This window comes from Geotrypetes seraphini, chromosome 3, assembly GCF_902459505.1.
Source record: "Geotrypetes seraphini chromosome 3, aGeoSer1.1, whole genome shotgun sequence".
NCBI lineage: Eukaryota > Metazoa > Chordata > Amphibia > Gymnophiona > Dermophiidae > Geotrypetes > Geotrypetes seraphini.
In genome coordinates, this window is record NC_047086.1 from 125,945,746 (window position 1) to 125,967,028 (window position 21,283).

Sequence of the window (21,283 nt, forward strand, 5' to 3'; positions counted from 1 at the left end):
AATTTTCTCAATTTACTGTTTTTGAGTAGTAAAATGGTAACTACTGGACAACGCTCCAATGAGATGAGCCTCATCCATGAGAATCTGTGTTCTTCTTATGTGAATATTATTGTCCAACTTTAGAATTATTTTCTTCTTAGGGATTTTTTTCCTTACAATTTTCCTATTAATCATTTGTTCTCAAGCTCCCATTCACATTGTGACTTAGTTTCAGATACTAAGTTATGCTTTCCTATTACACTAAGCATTTTGCCACTATACGATAAGCATTTTGCCACTGGAGTTCTGTCACCTGTACCTTAACATGGGCCACATGCTGACTCTAAATCGGAAAACAGTTTTCGTCTATCACATCCTGCTTTTAAGTTACCATATTTTTCACTCCATAAAATGCATTTTTTTCTCACACAAAAGTGGGTGGAAATCTCGGTGCATCTTATGTAACGAAGGTACAAAAAAATTACACCCCCATACCGTTTAAAAACACCCCTCCCGCTGCTGCACCATTGTAAAACACTCCACCCCCCTGCACACCCACCACCGCCGCACCTTTTAACCCCCCCACCTGCCCACCAGCTTACAAATAACCTGGTGGTACAGCGTGATCCCTCCCTCGCTAGCTGAGAACTAATCGCAGCCATTCAGACAACAGTGCAGGCCCACGCAGGAGTGTGGAAAGCTTTGCTCCTGACCGCTGTGCTCTTCTGACCTCCGTGCCACTGGCTGGTAAATAAGAAGAGGAGACTGATAGCGAGTGAGGAAGGGATTTTAAAAGGTACCGGGGGTGAGGCGATGTTTAAAATACCGTACAAAAAAAGCTGTCTAGGGAGGGATCTTAAAAGGTACTGGGGGTGGAGAAATGTTTAAAAAAACCGTACATAAAAAGCTTTCTAGGGAGAGATTTTAAAAGGTACCGGGGTGGGGGTAGGGGGATGTTTAAAATAGCAAGACAGCCGTCTAGGGAGGGAGGGATTTTAAAAGGTACCGGAGATGGGGTGGGGGGGGGATGTTTAAAATACAAAAAAAGCTGTCTAGGGAGGGATTTTAAAAGGTACCGGGGGGGAGGAGGGGGGTATGATTAAAAAAGGTACTGGGGGTATGTGGGGGGATGATTTAGGGTACGTAGGGGGTATGGGGCCTGCCTGCCACTAGGCCAACCTGCCTGTCACTAGGCCACTAGGCCTGCTTGTCTTGTGTTGCTGCACTGTCTGCTATTCCAGATTAACACAGTGGCTGAATGGGAAATGGAAGAAGATGCCTTTCGCTGTACCCATGGTGTGGCATGAACCAACAAATCATCACTCAGACTGTTATTTTTGAATGACAAAAATTGCTGGTTTCACAAAGAGGAATAAATCAAAAATTGTGTATCCTTATTGCCCGTCAGCAATTAAACCTGTTCCTCATGACTCGGAGAATCCAGTTCCAATTCCTCCTTCCACATCTGCAGCACAATAAGTTCAGATGAAGAATGTGTCTCTGCTGCTGTGGAGCAGTTCTTGCAAAGAGAGACAAATGTACAGTACAAGCCTAAAAGCAAGTGTCTCAAGCATTTCTGAACATGCTGACATCACTTTTGTGTGAGTTAAGAGAGGCGTCAATATATGCTTATTGTCTTCGTGTTTGTTTTCAGAGTAAACTCCTTAACATAAGTTTGGTGGGGCACAGTTCATACTCACAATATTGTACTGTTATGGCACACTGTCTAAAAAATCAGTAACGTGTACCTCAGAAACCTGATGTGCTAGCTGAATTTCAAGTACAGATCTGAAATCAGTGTCATTAAATTAACTAAGAATACTTCTTAAGTTCTGAGTAGCAAAGAAAAACCTTTTTTTTGGTGACCAATTATTGAGGAATACAGTTTATAATTATATTTTTTTATTGCTTAGTATGTACTTAAAAAGTTTTAATGCTTATAAAATGAAAAAAAAAAAAAAAAAAGCTGACCTCTGCTGGCTGAAAATTACCCCATGGTGTCTAGATAATCCTCCCATCCATTTCAAACCCCATAGCTTCACACCCCATCCCAAGCCTCCTCAAGACATACATTAACAGATGCAGAAGCTATGCCCACTTGCTCCTGCCTCTGGTGTTGCCATCTTAAAAAATGATGCCTGAACACACGTGGTATATAGCCTGGGATGCATTGGGGCAGGATCAGTCTTCCTAGTCTCACTCATACTGGCTCTGCTCAGTGCATCCCAGGATGCATCATGCAGGTCAGATACTAGGGCTATTTGATGTTGTTGGGGAAGATGGATCAGATCAGTTTAGGGGGTTGAGGAAAGAGTTGCTAGACTATAAGGGAAAGACTGGGGTCCTGTAAAAAGCAACGTATTGCGGGCAGGGGTTTCCGGTCTGGGTGCTCTCCCTAACTCTTCTATGAAACCTCATACCTGACAGTAGATTTCTTGTGCTATAGATATTAAAGCCTAATTCTGAAGTTTCTCTGCATTGCTGTGGATTAGCTAATATTCTCTTTACCATACAGTTTAATATACTGTGTATGGATGTTTACCACAGAAGTTAATTTGAGAAGTTAATTTGGCGGAAAAAAGCTCTTCTAGAGATGGCAAAACGATGTCCAAGCATAAGTTGATTCAACTTTGGAAAAAGGTCGAAGTCTGGTGGACTCATGTCTGGACTGTAGGGAGCATGAGGTAACACCTCCCAGCCGTATTTACGTAGTTTTTCAATGATGATATTCCCTATGTGCGGGCGAGCGTTGTTGTGAAGAATGAGTGGCCCAGCCAAGAGCAACTGAGGTCAGGTTTTGTGCATTTTTCTGCACATTTTTTTGCAAAAAATCACGATAATACACTGCTGTGACACTTCTTCCACATGGAACTTTGTCTGTGATAATGATGCTTTCATGATCATAAGCAAAAATCAACATTTGTTTTGATTGAGCTCGTGGGGAAGATGGAGCTCTCCACTCGTCATTGAAATACTACACATATACGGCTGGGAGGTATTACCTCATGCTCCCTACAGTCCAGACATGAATCCACCAGACTTCGACCTTTTTCCAAAGTTGAAACAACCTATGCGTGGACATCATTTTGCATCTCTGGAAGAGCTTTTTTCTGCCAGTACCTGAGCCATTCGGCAACTGAAAAAAACGGTGTCTTGGATGGAATAATGAAGCTTCCCGGACGTTGGAACTCAGTCATTGCAAAGCAGGGAGACTATATAAAAGGATTGTAAAGAAATACTTGGAAAAAGAAAAAAAAAGCATGTAAATTTAAAAAAGTAGTGTGCATTATTTATAAAATGACCCTTGTAAATAAATAAATAAATGCCTGCACCTTCAATTTAGGTGCAAATTCTGCAGAATTAGAGGTAATATTTAATAGAGACACACAGAGGGCACAAAAATCAAGTACCAAATATGCCCATTACAAAACTGCAAAATGTTTATCTTGGGAGGGGGTTACTATTTTTGAGAAGAAACCCCCCCACATACAAAATAAAAATGCACAAAACAAACCTTGGGATGTAGGAAGGGCCAGCATTTTCAGTAGACTAGTCACATAGACAACTCAGCAGAGCAAGTGGGGTACTCTAGGAGGCACTTCAGTGAACCTCACATAAAAAGGCTAAGTACACATCTCACCATAAACCCCCTTAAAGTGTATGGTAACCCTCCAAAACCCACCAAATACCTACTGGACACCACACCAATAACCCTTATGCCTGCAGGTAAAGTAGGTTTTTGGTGTGCTTATATCTTCAGCCACAAGTATAGTAGTTAAGAGTAGGATATAGGCCTTGGTCCCCTTCTCTGCAGTCCACTGCACTAACCACCAAGCTAATCCAGACTAGTGCTGCCCGATTCAGGGAAAATATTTTCGATTCAATTCGGCCTATTGAACAAAATACAATTACTCTTAAGTCTACCACTCCTCAACCTCAATGTATGTCTTCTAGTTTTACCAATTTTCCTTCTCTGGAAAATATTTAGTTCTATATTAATACCTTTCAAATATTTAAATGTCTGTATCATATCATCCCTGTCCCTTTTTGTCCTCCAGAGTATACATGTTGAGGCCTTCTAGTCTCTTCTTGTACTTCTTTTGGCGCAAACCTCCTACCATTTTTATCGCTTTCCTGTGGACTGCTTCAAGTTTTTATATCCTTAGCTAGGTATGGCCTCCAAAACTGAACACAATACTCCAAGTGGGGCGTCACAAATGACCTGTACAGGGGCATGAACAACTCCTTTCTTCTGCTGGTTATGCCTCTCTCTATACAGCCTAGCATCCTACTGGCTACAGCCACCGCCTTGTCACACTATTTTCTCACCTTCAAATCCTCAGATACTATCACCCCAAGGTCCCTCTCCCCATCTGTGCATGTCAGCCTCTTGCCTCCCAGCATATACAGCTTCCTCGGATTTCTGCTCCCCAAATGCATCACTCTGCACTTCTTTGCACAGAATTTTAGTTGTCAGGCATCAGACTATTCTTCCAACTTTTGCAGATCCCTTTTTATGTTTTCCACTCCCTCCAGGGTGTCCACTCTGTTACCAATCTTAGTATCCTCCGTAAAAAGATAAATCTTTCCTTCTAACCCTTCAGCAATATCACTCAAACATATTGACATGAATCGGCTCCAGCACCGATCCTTGAGGCACTCCACTACTCACCTTTCTTTCCTCCGAGCAAATTCCACTTCCTGATGTCTGTCCGTCAACCAGTTTCTAATCCAATTCACCACTATGGATCCTAACTTCATCTGGTCAAGTTTATTCAAGAACCTCCTATGAGGAACTGTGTCACAGGATTTGCTAAAATCTAAGTAAATGATATTTTGTGCACTTCCTTGATCTATTTCTCTGGTCAAAGAATTCAATCAGATTCATCTGGCACGATTTACCTCTAGTAAAGCCATGTTATCTTGGATCTTGTAACTCATTTGATTCTAGCAATTTCACTTTCCTCTCCTTCAGCAACGCTTCCATTATTTTTTCCAACAACCGAAGTGAGGCTTGCCACTCTGTAGTTTCTAGCTTCATTGATGCGACCACTTTTATGAAGAGGAACCACATTCGCTCTTCTCCAATCCCATGAAACCACTCCTGTCTCCAGGGATTTACTGAACAAATCTTTAAGTGGAGCCACCAGAATCACTCTGAGCTTCCTCAATATCCTGGGATGGATCCCGTCCGGTCCCAAGGTTTTGTTTACCTTCAATTTTTCAAATTGTTCATAAACACTTACTTCCACGAACGGCACGTTATCCACTCCATTCTCACTTGTAATTTTGCCTGCCAATCATGGTCCTTCTCCAGGATTTTCCTCCTTGAACACAGAGCAGAAGTATTTGTTTAGCACGTTTGCTTTATCCTGATCACTCTTCATATAGCAGTTCATAGCATCTTTCAGTCTTGCAATTCTATATTTCGTCTTCCTTCTTTCACTAATAAACCTGAAAAAATATTTGTCTCCCTTTTTTATATTTCTAGCCATTTGCTCTTCCGCCTGTTCTTTCGCCATACGTATCTCTCTCTTGGCTTCTTTCATTTTCATTCGGCATTCCTTTTTGTGCTCCTCTTCTTGAGTATTTTTATATTTCATGAACAACAACAGTTTTGCTTTTATTTTCTCTGCCACTAGTTTGAAGAACCATATCTGCTTCCTTTTTCTCTTGTTTTTATTTATTTTCCTCACATAAAGGTTGGTACCCATTTTTTTTATTGCTCTGTTCAGCTTGGACCACTGTTTTTCTATTTCTCTTATGTCCTCCCATCCTATTAGCTCTTTCTCAGATACTCCTCCATTTTACTAAAATCCACATGTTTGAAATCCAGGACTTTGATTTTTGTATGGCCTCCCTCTGCTTTAGTTGTTATATCAAACCAAACCATTTGATGATCACTACTGCCCAGGTGGGCACCCACTCGGACATTAGAGACACTTTCCTCATTTGCGAGCACCAGATCCAGTATTGCTTTTTCCCTTCAGTAGAGGTACATATGTTGGTCTTGAGGTTGTAAGAGAAACATCTGAAGAATTTTCCAGAAGATCCTTCTCAGCATCAGACTTTGGCACTGAGGCTGAAGGTGGTGGCAGCAGCTTCATTTGTAGCATGCACCTGCTATACCATCTTGCGTCAGGTTCGTACAACGGAAGAGGCACCTACCCCAGTTGCTGGTTTTGGGGGTGATTATGTAGCAGATGCCCTCTATGATGTGCTCAGGGTTATGATCAAAGTCTCAGCCTTCTCCATTTCCACCTGTCACCTGCTCTGGATTAGACAATAGGCTAGAGATTCTGTATCCAAGGCTACTTTGAGTGAACTACCTTTCAGGGATCATATGCTCTTTGGTAAGGGATTAGATGATCTTATGACTAGTGTGGTGGATCGTTGTCCTAAGTCTTTGCCACCTAAGTCTTTGCCATAGTGCTCCTGGAGGGGTGGGTTGTGGTTCTTTTTGCAGGTCTCAACGTTTTCATCAGAACTTCGCTGTGTCATCTTCTCAGAGGTTGTTTCAGAGCTCTAGACATAGGTTTTGGGACTCCAGGTGAAGTCAAACCTTAACTTCACGCCCCAAAGAAGCCTCCAAAAAGTTATAACGATGCCAGGCTAGTGGCCAAACTGCCTCAGATAGGGGGAAGGCTGTTGGCTCACTGGGAGGCCTGGGCAAGGATTTGCTCAGACCTATGGGTGCTGGACATCATTCAAGAGTGCTACAAGTTGGAGTTCTCTTGTCCTCTGCTGAATTTATTTGTAGACTCCCCTGCCAGACATCCAAAAAAAGCAGTAAGGGCTCAGTCAACGGTACAATGGCCCATAGATCCACAAGCCGTAGAACCAGTTTCAGCAGAAGAATTGGGCTTGGGTAGATACTCAGTATACTTTTATTATGCCCAAGAAGGACGACTGGAGGCACATCCTTTAGAATCACCCCACCTTCACTAGGCAGAGTAGTGCATTTGGTAACCTACGCAACCAAGGAATCCACCTTAGGCAAGACAAACAGCTCCTAAAAATCTAGAACTAGAGGATACAATTTTGCCATGGTCCAGGCAACCCACAAGGGACCTTCTGGAGACTCCCAGTGTTTTATTAGCATAATAATAATGTATGGATGTGAAGGAAAGAAAGTGATCTGGGTCTTAGAATGCTCATAACTGAATGCTGAGCAGTGGAGGTTTACCGGGGCTCCAGCTTCAAGACCCACAAGGGGAAAGAGTGTGGGGCAGAGGTTAAAGCTACAGCCTCAGTAACCTGAGGTTGTGGATTCAAACTGCTCTTTGTGACCCTGGACAAGTCACTTAATACCCCCACTGCCCCAGGTACATTAAATAGATTGAGAGCCCACTGGGACAGACAGGGAAAAATGCTTGAGTACCTGAATAAATTCATGTAAACCATTCTGAGCTCTCCTAGGAGAATAGTATAGAAAATTGAATCAATCAATCAATCAATACATAAAGCCATTGGCTTAAATAGATGGTACACTGCTGGGTCCTCCCCCTGGTCCAAAGGCATCAAAGACTCCTGATATTCGGATTTCCCTGGACATGTCCTCCTTTTGAGGACATGTCCAGGGGTCTGGACGGCTTTTCAAAACTCGGCACTTTGTCCGGATTTTGAAAAGCTTCCCTTGAAATTGTGTTGGACAAGAGGGCATCCGCGCATGTGCAGATGCCACGCAATGATGTCACGCGTTTGTACACGTGATGTCATTGTGTCACATGCACTCCTGCCCGATCAGAGCAAGCAGCGGGGGAGGGCTAGGGTGGGATTAGGGGCAGTCCTGGGGCGTAACTGGTCTGGTCTGGGGGGGGGGTCTGAATTTTATGAATGTAAAATCTGGCAACCCTACTCTTGAGGGAGTAAGGGGAATGATTCAGATCTCCAGTCATCTCAGTCTCTCTCCAACTGGACTTCTGGCTTGCGATGCTGAACAGCCAGGAGGATAGCCATGTTCTGTAAGGGAAAACCCCATGTGAGCCAACCAGTGTGACTCCGGAGAGGGGGGGGGGAAGATGAGTCTTGATAGCCCATATAGGCTTCAAACTCAAGTCTGACAGGGGTAAATCCTAGAACTGGAGGACCTGAGTTAATCTCCAGAGACTCCCCTTGTCTCCTCATGAGCCCAGAAACTTCCATACAGCAAGTTGCTGTCCAAGGGCTCCAAGGACAGGGTTTACCCCAAAACCTGAGCAATCTGCAACTCCACCACCCAAGAGAGACCAGAGGGAGCTATGCTCAGTGAATACACCCCCTCTCATGTGCCCTGTGGCACATGGAACCAGGACACTCCTCAGATGGCCATTCAGCACAAATCTGGCATGAATCAGGGCTAGAACACCCCGAGTCCATAATTATCGATTGTAATCAAAATCAAGGTATTTCTGAGGCAAATAGAGGCTTTTCAAATCAGGATGAAAAATCCAAGATAGCTGCTGTGGCTGCATAAGGATTCCAGAAAACAGCCTGATGGAAAGTAACCAAAGCTCAAAAAATTCGGAAAAGGGATTTTTGAAGGTGGCCTCAGACAAGCATATAAAATCCTTCAGATGCTTGTTTCTTCTGACTGTCACTCAGACTGTGTTAGGGCTTGAAGACCCAGATCCCTATAATTCTTCACACCTCTTCAGGGTTGGGAGGGGGGGACACAGCTGGCACCTGATAAAACCTCAGGGACCAACACAGATGCCAAACAGCCTGCATTCAAGCTCTGGTACCAACCAAGAGCGAGTTCTGCTACAAGGGGAACGTTCCCCCGATTCACAAAAGTGTTTGTGTAGGCTGGCTAGGTAGGTGACCTGAAACATGGCACCCCTCCCAGTAGCAGACCTCTGACACCGACTTAATTGAAAGATAGGTGCCTAACTAAAAAATGCAATTCTATAAAAAGTTAGGCACCTAGTCCAAAGCGCCTACCTAAAAGTGAGTGTGGTTAGAGGGAGATCATGAGTATGTTTTTGAGTTAGGTGCCTCTTTTTGACTTGACTTAGGTGCAGGCCTTTAGACTAAGAAAACCCTGGCATAAATACGGTGCGCCTTAAAGTCAGGATGCCCAGCAAATCCTACGGCCATTTAGGTGGTGCTAAGTGCTATTCTATACAGTGCATCTGATTACAGAATTATGTTTAGTGTCACACTAGTTGGTGCTGATATTTTAGGCTATATAGAATCAGGGCACTAATGCTGAAAATCAGTACTAAGTTCATAACCCTTTTTCCCACCTGAATTTGCCCCTTTTGCCAGCCACTATTTATTTTCCTAAATTTAAATGTTGAGTGAAATTATGAATATAAATTTGGGGATCAAGCTGTAGTAAAAGAAATTTTCAAAGAGCCCAATTTAAGATCATAACACTGAAAGCTAGGTGCACTAATCCTTTAAATATTGGGCCTGATGTATTTTACTCTAGAGGTGGTACCTATTGAGAAAGGTCAGTCTGATCAGTCTATTTTGTCTATCTGTCTACAAAGGCTTACTTACACATATGTAACTTATGAACATACATAAAGTCATGCATAAAACAAACCAGCAACTTGAGGACGTAATAGGCTGGAATGTTAAGCTTCAACACCCAAAGTTAGTAGAATGGTGCTGTTGAGACCCCGAACCCTTCAGCCAGTGGCAAACTAAGGGGGACGGGGCAGACCACCCTGGGCACTATATTTACAGGCGGCACCGGGACCGGCGCCTCTCCTCCTCTCTGCGTACTTCTTTAAATGTTGGCCGGCGCGAGCAGCATCTTCTACTTGTTGCTCACGTCGGCCTTGGCTTCCTTCTGATGTCACTTCTTGGTCGTGAGACCAAGATCTAATGTCATAAGGGAGCCAAGGCTGGCATGAGCAGCAGGTGGAAGATGTTGCTCACCCCAGTGAACTTTTCAAGAGGTGTGTGGGGGGTGGGGGAGCGCTCAAGCGGCGGGGGAGCGTGATGGGGTGCACGGTGCAGCGATGCTGGGCAACACCACCCTGGGTGCCAATCTTCCTTGCTAGGCCACTGCCTGCAGCATTAGAATAGACTCTGGCATGACAGTGACAAAAAAGTCTGTAGTATGCCACAGGGCCCCTAAACCCTGTAGCACAAGAGGCGACTCTGCTATGGCAGTGGCAGAGAAATCAACGTGCAACAGGGATACCACATACTGTCAGTGATGTAGTGAGGGAGGGTGGTGCCCAGGTGGTTGCACCCCGCATTGCCACGCCATGTGCTCCCCACTCTTCCCTGCCACCTTAGCTCCCCCCACTCTTTCCTGTAGAAAGTTTGTGACTGCTGCACCGCACATGCGTGAGTACCTTCCCGCCCAGTGCAGGGTGTGCGTCTCCTCAGTTCAGATAGCTAGCAGAGAAGCCAATCAGGGGAAGTGGGTGGGTTGTGAGAATAACTGCCTGCTGTCCCTGCATAACACCTGTTATGGTAAATAACTGTGCTTTATCCCAGGACAAGCAGGCAGCCTATTCTCACATATGGGTGACCTCCAAGCTAACCAAAATGGGATGGTGGGAGTGTTGGCAACTTAGGAGAATAAATTTTGTAAAACTGCCTGGCCGAAATGGTCATCCCATCTGGAAAAAGTATCCAGACAATAATGAGAAGTGAATGTATAAACTGAGGACCAAGTGGCAGCTTTCCTCAATAGGAGTAGATCTGAGGAAAGCCACTGATGCCGCCATGGCTCTGACTTTGTGGGCTGTGACTCGACTCTGTAAATGCAGTCCAGTCTGAGCATAGCAAAAAGAGATGCTGGGACTTGGGAAAGTTGGTTTTGAACCTCAAGCTTTGTAGGAACCACATAGTCTGTTGGGTTGCTACAATAACCTCTTGAGATGTTGAATCTTTGATGAGCCAGTTGTCCAGGTACGGGAACACCTGGAGCCTATGGTTCCGCAGAGCTGCTGCTACTACAACTAGGCACTTAGTGAATACTCTTGGAGAGGAAGCCAGGCCAAAAGGTAGCATTCTGTACTGAAAATGCAGATTCCCCACCCGAAATCTGAGGAACTGTCGAGAGGCTTGTTGAATGGGAATGTGAGTGTAAGCCTCTTTGAGAACATAACCAATCATTCTGATCTAGAAGGGGGTATAGAGACAGAGACAGCATCCAAAATTTCTCTCTGACAAGAAATTTGTTGAGGGCTCTGAGATCCAATATAGGTCGCAGATCACCTGTCTTCTTCGGAACTAGGAAGTAACGGGAGTAAAACCCTCTGCTCTGCTGTTCCAGGGGAACTTCCTCGATGGCACAGAGACGAAGCAGAGGTTGAGCTTCCTGAAGAAGAAGGACGGTCTGGGATGGATTGGAAGGATATTCTTTTGGAGGAATCTGAATGAAAGAATGAATGAATGAATGAAGAGAGTATCCTTCCCTGATGATGGACAGCACCCAGAGGTCTGATGTAATGATCTCCCAGCAGTGGTAAGAAAGATGGAGACAACCACCAATGAGAAGGGGAGAGGACAGAGGCAGAATAATGGAGGTTATGCTCTGTATTAGATGGTCCAAAAGGCTGAAAGGCCTTAGGCGCAGCAGGAGTCTGAGGTTTCTAGCCATTTGCTCTTCCGCCTGTGCTTTCGCCATACGTATCTCTCTCTTGGCTTCTTTCATTTTCATTCGGCATTCCTTTTTGTGCTCCTCTTCTTGAGTATTTTTATATTTCATGAACAACAACAGTTTTGCTTTTATTTTCTCTGCCACTAGTTTGAAGAACCATATCTGCTTCCTTTTTCTCTTGTTTTTATTTATTTTCCTCACATAAAGGTTGGTACCCATTTTTTTTATTGCTCTGTTCAGCTTGGACCACTGTTTTTCTATTTCTCTTATGTCCTCCCATCCTATTAGCTCTTTCTCAGCTCTGTTGCTGTTGTGGTTTTTCTTTAGAGGCGCTTTTGTATAAGGAGCTGCTCTCTATGGAAAATGCCTCTGGTAAGATGGAAGAGATCTAAAGTCTTTAGAGGTAGAAGGCTTAGGCTTAGGATGAGTGATGGAAGCAAACAATTTCTCATGTTCAGACAATCGTTTGGTAGCTGCCTCAATCGAGTCATCAAACAATTCATTGCCCTGACAAGGGATGTTAGCCAGACGATCTTGAAGATTAGGGTCCATGTCTATAGTGCGGAGCCAGGCAAGCCTGCGCATCACCACTACAAAGACAGCAACCTTCGAGGAAAGTTTAAATGCATCATATGAAGAATGAAGGAGATGCATGTGGAGTTGAGTCATAGTGGTGATTGTCTGCTGAAACCCTGGAAGATGGTGTTGAGGAATATATTTGAAATATTCATGTAGTGTGTCAACCAAATGCTTGAAGTAATAAATGAAAACAAAATTGTAATTCAAAACTCTAGTTGCCATGAGAGAATTTTGATATAAACGGCGACCAAACTTGTCCATGGTCCTGCCCTCTCTTCCAGGAGGGACAGTGGCATAAACTTTGGCAGGGTTGGTCTTTTTCAGAGAAGACTCCACAAGAAGGGACTGATGGAATAACTGAGATTTCTCGAAACCCTTGCAGTGGACCATCTTGTAATGAGACTCCAATTTTCCTGGGACAGCAGGAATGGAATAAGGTGTTTCAAGATTTCTCTTAAAGGGTTGAGAAAGAAGTTTATTAAGGGGCAATTTGAGATACTCCGCAGGAGGACGAGACATACCCATTTCTTCTAAATATTCCTGGGAGCATTTGGAATCAGAGTCCAAAGTAATACTGAGGCCCTGACTCATTTGATATAGGAAAGAAGAAAGATATCTGCTCCAAGGAAGGTTGACCTCGAGGAGAAAAAGTGACCGTGAGGTGCCTCGCAAGGCAGAAAACGAAGGTGAAGCTTCCCTGGAGTAGTGATACCTGAGGCCTGAATGTATATTACATTACATTAGTGACTTTTATTCTGCCATTACCTTGCGGTTCAAGGTGGATTACATAAGAGGTTATCTGGACATTTCCAGAAGAGTTACAGAGTTGAACGGGTTACTTCGGGGGACTGAAGTGCTTCCTGCGGTGTTAGTTTGTTTTAATGGATTTCTTGAATAGCAAGGTTTTTATTTCTTTTCTGAAAGTTTTGTAGTCTGGTGTCGTGGTCAGTAGATTGGATAGTTGGCGGTCTAGTTTCGCTACCTGCTTTGCCAGTAGGCCATCGTACATTTTTTTTGCGTATAGACGACTCACTGAGAGAATGGATAGAATCCCTCACAGGAGAAGAAGCAGAGGTATCTGGAGGTGGTGTCCTCGACTTCAGAGTTGGAGGCCTCGAAGAGTCTCGAGGTCTGGAGAGACGAGGTTTGTTTCAAGAAGAGGATCTGTGCCTTGATGGATGCCTCGACTGATGTAGAAAACTGTGCCTCGAACCAGGCAGGTCTCGCTGAGAAGAAAGTCGAGGAGTCTTTGCCCTATGCCTCGGGAAGGGTGATGCCTTAAACGAGGAGGGATGGCTGGAGGCTGGAGATCGAGACACCAAAAGGGATTGAACACCTGGTGTCGAGGTATCTCGAGGCACTGACAAGGACTCGGCTCCTTGAGTAGCGTGCTTATACTCCAGACGAGACACTCACAAAGACTCGACTTTTTGCAAAGAGTGTATAGAATCCTCTCGAGGCATTCCCAAGGGCTCGACTCCTTGTATAGAGTGACGAGAATCAGCTCAAGGCACAGCCAAGGACTTGACGCCTTGTGATACTGCTGAATGCTCAGGCTGTTCTACAGGAAGCAGAGTCGAGGCAGGAATATGCTTGGCAAGCATATTACCAAACTGACGATCCAAGATGGTCTGGATCATAGCCTCCAAATGTGACACCGAGACTTGTGGGTCTGGTACATTTGGTGTGGCTAAAGTTTCCGAGGAAGAGGAGGAAGAATGACTCTTTGAATTGGAGACATGCTTCTTGGGCAGCTTGATAACTACTGATGGTACCTGACCAGAGGGAGGCAGCAAGGCAAGCGTCTCGTTAGGAGAAGACTTATCAGATTTGCTCAAGGACGAGGACCTGCCGAACGAGGATGGCTTGATTAAAATCGAGGCCGAGGTCAAGAAAGAAGGCAGAACCCCAGTGAGAAGCATGACCGGAGTTGAGGTTGAGACCGAGGCAAGTGGATCCATACCTCCAAAGAGTTTTTCCACTTGAACTCGACGACGTTTGCGGGCACATGGTTGAAGGGTAGCGCAGCGAGCACACAACTCCGGACGATAGTCAGGTCCCAAACACTGAATACACCACCGATGTAGGTCAGTGAGAGAGATCTTGTGCTGGCAATGGCTACACTTCTTGAAACCTGTGACCGGCCGAGACATAAACGGGAATATAGCCACAGCTAGGTCGAAGCCCGCATGCTGAGGTCGCGAAGCAGGCCACGCCGTGACCGAAAGAAAAAACAAAGTAAGTCTTTTTTTAAAAACATGTAAGAAAAACACAGTGACACTGAAAAGAAATAAAACATGAGCCACGGTGAGAGAAGGCTTGGAATAGAACTGAGTCTAGCGCAGAGCATCGAAATAGGACTTCTTGGCTCCGTGGAAAACAGAACTGAGGAGATGCACGCCCTGCACTGGGCGGGAAGGCACTCGTGCATGCACGATGCAGCAGTCGCAAATTTTCGAAAGTTCTACAAACAAGTCTGCTTGCGAAGCTGTCTGCATCTAGGCTCCATGGTTGATGTCACCCATATGTGAGAATAGGCTGCCTGCTTGTCCAGGGATAACATACTTACCCTTTCCTCCCCATTGCATATCCAAAGCATAGCCTGCACTCACAGCTTCCTTTTCCACTGTCACAACCCCCTCATCTGCATATTTTCCAAGATCCCTCGAGACTGATAGTAAAAATACTATCCCCTTCCTGCAATTAAAGGATCACCATACTGACCCCCCTACACTTACAAAGTCCTTTGTATTCACAGACATTACATAATATACTGTACACACATCTTCTACAGTACACATTTAATCACAAAGCAGTACAATCTAACATAATAAAACGTTAAGCGTGCATGCGCACTCCCACATGTGTGATCCATGATCCGTAGGTCCGTGGCCGGCAGGATTGCGCATGCGCGCTTACAACGGCCCCATACTTACGGTCACCAAGATAATGTTGCAGTCTGGCCGGCTCCCTTAAGTTTATTTTTAAGTTCAAAGCCGCCGCCGCGGCTCCTCTCACGAGCCGTACCTGCGTCAGAGAAGGCTTCCGATGCAGGCGGGTATCGTGAGTGGAGCTGCCGCGGCACCTTTAAACTTAAAAATAACTCCGGCAAGGGACTAAGGAAGCCGGCCAGACTGCGGGAAGGGAAGGGAGGAGGGGGAAATGCTGCTGCTGCTGCACAGGGACGTGGAGGGGAAGGAAAATACTGCTGCTGCACAGAGAAGTGATGGGGGGGAGGGAAATGCTGCTGCTGCACAGGGAAGTGGGGTGAGGGAGGGAAATGCTGATGCACAGGGAAATGGAGGGGGAGGGAATGCTGCTGCGGCTGCTGCACAGGGAAGTGGGGGGAGGGAAATGCTGCTGCTGCACAGGGAAGTGGGGTGGGGAGGGAAATGATGCTGCACAAGGAAATGGAGGGGGAGGGGATGCAGCTTCTGTACAGGGAAGTGAGAGGGGGAGAGAATGCAGCTGCTGTACAGGGAAGTGGGAGGGGGAGGGAAATGCTGCTGCTGCATAGGGGGCAGGGAGAGAGACACATAGAAAAAATGACAGACAGCGGGAGGGAGGGAGAAAGAAAGATAGACAGCGGGAGGGAGACAGAAAGAAAGGAAGAAAGACAGACACAGGGACAGGGAGCGAGACAGAAAGACAGACAGACAGACAAAAGAAGCCAGGGAGAGAGACAGACAGAAAGAAAGACAGTGGGAGGCAGAGAGACAGAAAGAAAGAGACAGGGGTAGGGAGAGAGACAGAAAGAAAGAAAGACAGACAGAAATATATTCTAGCACCTTTTAATGTAACAGGCTTAAAGACTAGTAAATAATATGTAGATATTACTTAAATTAATATATTTGAATTGGAGAAAGAGAATCATGCCATTGTGTCACTTTAAAAGTGTGTTGTTTCCAACATTTTATTTGTTAAGAGAATGAAGAGAGGGATGCTTTCTCTCAGATTAGTCTCCAATATTTCCATTTATAGAGATCCAAAGCTATAGGTGCACACTTAGAGTACTTAATAAATATGGAGAGACAGATTTTTCAGGATATACAGTACATGTGAAAAAGTTTTATACATACATTAAATCAGATCAGCCTTTGGGATCAATGAATCCTGCCCCTCTATCCATCCATCCATCCTAATTACAGAATGCCGCATTTCAGATGCAACCTTCAACAGGACTTTACATGCACATGCAAGTTTTGAAAAATAGAATCAAAGACACAGAAACACAGTCAATTATTATGAATTGCAGATAGACCCTAGATGTATATTCCCAGTATAAACAAATACATGCAGTGCAGAGTGAGTTCCTGGAGATTCCCCAGGTACTGTGCAGTGAACTATCCAATGTGCTCCCAGTACATGGTAGCTCTGATGCTTACCTGTTCTGAATAATCATTTCCATCCACATCATCACTATTGGAATGACCCCCTGGACTCTGTACATCTATCCCATGACTCTCCAGGATTGCTGCTTCTTCGAAAAAAGCAAAGAAGTCCCTAAATTATCTGATACAGTAATACAACAGCTCATAAGATATACAAATACTTACAACAGGGCAGTTCTTTAAATTGATATGTTACATACATAACTTAAGGTTTCTTATCTTTTGTTTTTTGGACACATCGATAGCATTTTCCCTTTTTTTTTTCACTTGCAGCCCTGCAGATGACTTGGTGGTAATCTTTGATTCTGTGTTTATTTTGAAGCTGCAGTTAAATGTTTATAGGATTGCTGTTTATTCATTATTCCTACTACTACATGTATTTATTATTTCTAAAGCGCTAAAAGGCGTACGCAGCACTGTACATTTTAACATACAATAGACAATCCCTGCTCAGAAGAGCTTACAATTTAATTTAGACAGGACATTTCAGGGTTGGTTAGGTTATGGTAGAGGAAAGAGTTGAAAACAGATTTTAAGAAGTGGGCTTTTAGCTTGGATTTGAATACTGATAGGGAGGGAACACGATGTATTGATTCAGACAGTCAGTTCTAGGCATACGGTGCCACAAGAAAGAAGGGACAGTCTGGAGTTGGCAGTGGAAGAGAAGGTACAGATAAGAGGGACTTACCCAATGAACGGAGATCACCGGGGGGGGGGGAAGGGGAGTTAGGGGGAGATAAGTGAAGAGAGATTTTAGATACATTCACTAAACACATTGTCTGACTTGACTGGGAGTGTGTGGTGCAGTGGTTAGAGCTACAGCCTCGGCTTCCTGAGCTTGAGCGTTCGAATCCTACATAGCTCCTTGTGACCCTGGCCAAGTCACTTAAACCCCATTGTCCCAAGTACTTTAGATAGAGTGGGAGCCTGCCGGGACAGTAAAGGAAAAATGCTTAAGTACCTGAATAATTTGTAATCCATATAGAATTGTAGGATATGCAGAATATAAATTATTAAAACAAAAAAATCTCTGTAACACTCAAATAGTTTTAATTGCACAGAAGCAGTTGGAAGTGCCACTGAAATAAACAGGACTGCTAGTGGCTGTTTGCTATTTTAACAACAGATGCAGGTTTACTGTTAACAAAAACATTTACAAAAAACAGTGGAGACTTATTCTATATATGGAGAACTGTGTTTTCTACAGTAAGATGTATATTCATGTACTGCTGGGGGGCTTCAGGAGATGACAAGTAAGAGGAAGGGGAGAAGAGAAAAAAAAGAGAGCAAGGTGTGCCAATAAGCAAAATTTGGAACCGTTTTCCTAGACCGCAAAACCTCTCGGATCGATGCGGTTTACAAAAAAACAAGAGACTGGACAACCCCAGTGATCTACAGAATTTTCCTACAATACCATCACCAGAAATGGGAATGTTTCTTTATTCTGTGTTATCTGGTGCCCTGACCTAGGAGTCTTACAAACAAGCCTTAAGAACTGTGATGTAGGACTCTTCCCGTGTTTTGACTGAAAGCCTGCTAATAAAATGCATATATAAATGTACAGACAAGCTTCAATTCAAAAACTAGCTATACAAACTTCTGGATCATTAGAAACTTCTAAAATACAACAGAAATTGGGGAAATTAGAGTCCAAAGTCCTGGGCCAAGAGAAAAAATTTGAAAGTATAGGAGCACAAAATCATCTCCTAATGAGAGAAAATGGTTATATAAATAATAAACTGGAGATATTAGAGAATGCATCACGGAGACAGAACCTCAGATTGATGAATTTTCCTAAACTTCCTACAGCTTCTGCTTTAGAATTGTTCTAGAGATATCTTTATGAGGTTTTAAAGGTGCCTGAGTCTTCATATCCTCCTGTTTCAAAGATTTACTATCTTCCTTTTGGAAAGAAAAAATTGAGAGACGAACAAGTTGATCCAGGAACTGAAGCTCTAAATATAACAGAAATTTTGGAAAAATCTGATTCTGAATTACCGTTCAAACAGCTATGCTGTTTGTGCAATTGACAGACACTGATAGAGAATGGTTATTAAAGATGTTTTTCAAAGCTAAAGATAAATTGTTTATGACCTATAGAATTAGAATGTACCCAGATGTGTCCAGAATAACTCAGAAAAAAAGGAAGCAATTTTTGTTATTAAGACCCCCAAGTCCTAAAATTGGGAGCATTTTTTGTTTTAAGATTTCCCTGTAAGTGCTTGGTTAACTTTCAAGCAGATAGATACATTTTTTTTAAAATCTTCACAGTTATCCAGATTTATTGTAAGTAAAGGGCAGATTTTGACTAGTACATCTGTTAATATCCAAGAATGAAGCTCAATTAGATAGACCAGGCCAACCTTCAGGATTCCTCATTTTCATTGTTTTTGATTATTAACTTAATTAGATAATTCTGTTTATTTCAGGTTTTCCTCCTCCATAGATAGAGGACTAATTTATGGTCTAAGTATAATAAGATGTGTTCCTTATTTGAATTTCCTTTTAAATGCTTTTTTACCTAGACTGTTTATTTCTGTATATGATCCATTTCTGGATTATGTTAAATTTGAAATCTAATAAATATAAAATTAAAAAAAAAAAAAAGTACAGACAAACTAGATTGTAAATATGTCTCTGTCCTACTTCCGTCATGCAAAATCAACAAAGTCTCATAAGAATGAAACAATGCCTCTGAAAAATTAAAACAAGATGTCAGTAAAAAATAAAATGAAAGAATGAATAGTGGATATGAAGCAGGAAATTCTGTAAATGGCATCTATAAAGATAGGCGCCTACAATGTAGATGCCTATCTCTTGTCAATCACACTTAGGCGCCTATTACAGAATCACACTTAACTTAAAACTTAGGTGCCTGCAATGTAGGCCAGGTTTTTAAAGGCCTACATTTATAGGCACCTAAGTCCTCCATCCCTATTTCTGTACTTATTGCACATTGTATATTAAAATCAATAAAATGTTTGAACTAAAAAAAGTAAATGTTCTAGACCAGTGTTCTTCAACCTTTTTACACCCGTGGACCGGCAGAAATAAAAGAATTATTTTGTGGACCGGCAAACTACTAAGACCTAAATAAAAAAACACATTTTCGCCCCGTCTCCACAAGCTTGGTCCCCACAAACCATCTGATGCCATCTGCACAAGCCTCAGTTATGATTTTATATTGAACGTATTTTATTAAAGTATAAAAAGAAACAATATTCTGTACAATTGTCATTTTATAAATATAAATATTCAGAGCAAGGACCAACAAAGCCCTTGTCTCCCCTCCCCTTCACATATATCCCCTCTACTATCAAGAAAACTGAACAAGCCAAATTATTACAGAATGCTACACAGAAATATCATGCTAACAGAATATTGCAGTCACACATGATAGGAATAGTGTTAGGCTTTGCAGTCCCCAGTTATGTCTCTAGCAGGATATATATTTCAAATCTGATATATTGTAATAACAAAATAGAAATAAAATGATCTTTTTCTACCTTTTGTGGTCTCTGCTTTCATCTTCTTTCCACTCTTCCTTCCAGCGTCTGCCCGTTCCATCCACTGTCTGGCCTCTCCCCCTTCCATATGTATCCGACTTCTTTCTATGCCCCTTTCCATCCAGCCTGAGCCTCCTCTCTCCTTTTTACATCATTCATTCCAGCTTCACTGCTTTCTTCATTTTTATCTCTCCTACACCAGATCTAGCATCTTTATCCCTCTCTCATTTCTCTGCTGACCCCCTTTCCAGCATCAATCTCTCTCTACTTTCTCATTCCTGTCTCTCCCTTTTCCCTCCTCTAATCTCCCTGCCAGCTGTTTCCTTCCTTTTTTCCATCTCCCTTCCCCATATCCAACAGTAGCTCTCTTCCCATCCCTTTCCCTCTTCCCCTCCCAGCAGCATCTCTCTTTCTACCTCCCTCCAGGTGCAGTAGCAACTCTCCCTTTATCCAGCAGCTTCCCAGCCTCCAACAGAGGCTTCCTCTCCTTCCAGCAGCTCTCAGTACTTGCCTGCAGTAGTGATTTCCTTAGGCAGCCTTGGGTCCGTTGCCGCCTCTGAGGAAAGGGGAAATTGCCAAAGTGAATCACTGCCCTGGTAAGTACAGAGCTGCTAGGAGAGGAGACAGCCACTGTTGAAGGCTCCCCATGATCTTATTCCTGCTGTGCCCTGCACATTCGCGACCCCCCCCCCCCCAAGCCGACAAAAACAGCTTTGCACTGCAGGCCCTGCCGCCCAAGACGAGCCGGAGGCATCCTATCCGCTGCATTCAGCACGTGGGCAGACTCTCAGCACAGACGCTGCTGATGGCCCCAATCCACACGCTGATGCCCCCCCCCCCCATGCACGCTGACCATCTCCCTTCTACCTGCACCTTCCCCGGGGCCCTCTTCGGCAACTCGGCAAGAACAGCGATCAAGACAGGCTGCTGACGTCTGGCATTCCCTTTCTGAGTCCCGCCTATTTTGTTTCAACTTCCTGTTTCCGCATAGGCGAGACTCACAGAGGGAATGCCTGACGTCGGCAGCCTGTCTTGATCACCGGAGACTGGGAGGAACAGAAGTTTTCCGCGAACACCGGGGCAGGAAATTTAACGGCGTCCATCTCGCTGGCCCTGTGCGGACCGGCAGAAATTTTTTGCAGACCGGCATCGGTCTGCGGACCGGCGGTTGAAGAACTGTGTTCTAGACTTTAAAAAAGACTAACCTTGTTTGGATGGGGGATTACGTTAAGGAATTGCTGTTTGGATGGGAACGTATGGAAGGAGTAAAAATGCAG

At 43.8% G+C, this 21,283-nt stretch overlaps 1 protein-coding gene across 12 annotated transcripts in view; it reads right to left on the reverse strand.

Moving 5' to 3' along the window:
- The window catches only part of HMBOX1 (homeobox containing 1), a 425,772-nt gene that overhangs the window by 29,119 nt on the left and 375,370 nt on the right, over positions 1-21,283 (reverse strand). For 7 of the 12 annotated variants that reach the window (XM_033938850.1, XM_033938859.1, XM_033938847.1 and 4 more), the window contains one exon: positions 16,495-16,589. In XM_033938850.1, coding sequence (XP_033794741.1) covers positions 16,495-16,589 — 95 coding nt within the window. Of the gene's footprint in view, positions 1-16,188; positions 16,291-16,494; positions 16,590-21,283 lie in introns of those variants that run through there. The other 5 variants (XM_033938854.1, XM_033938858.1, XM_033938857.1 and 2 more) reach the window with 5 other exon arrangements.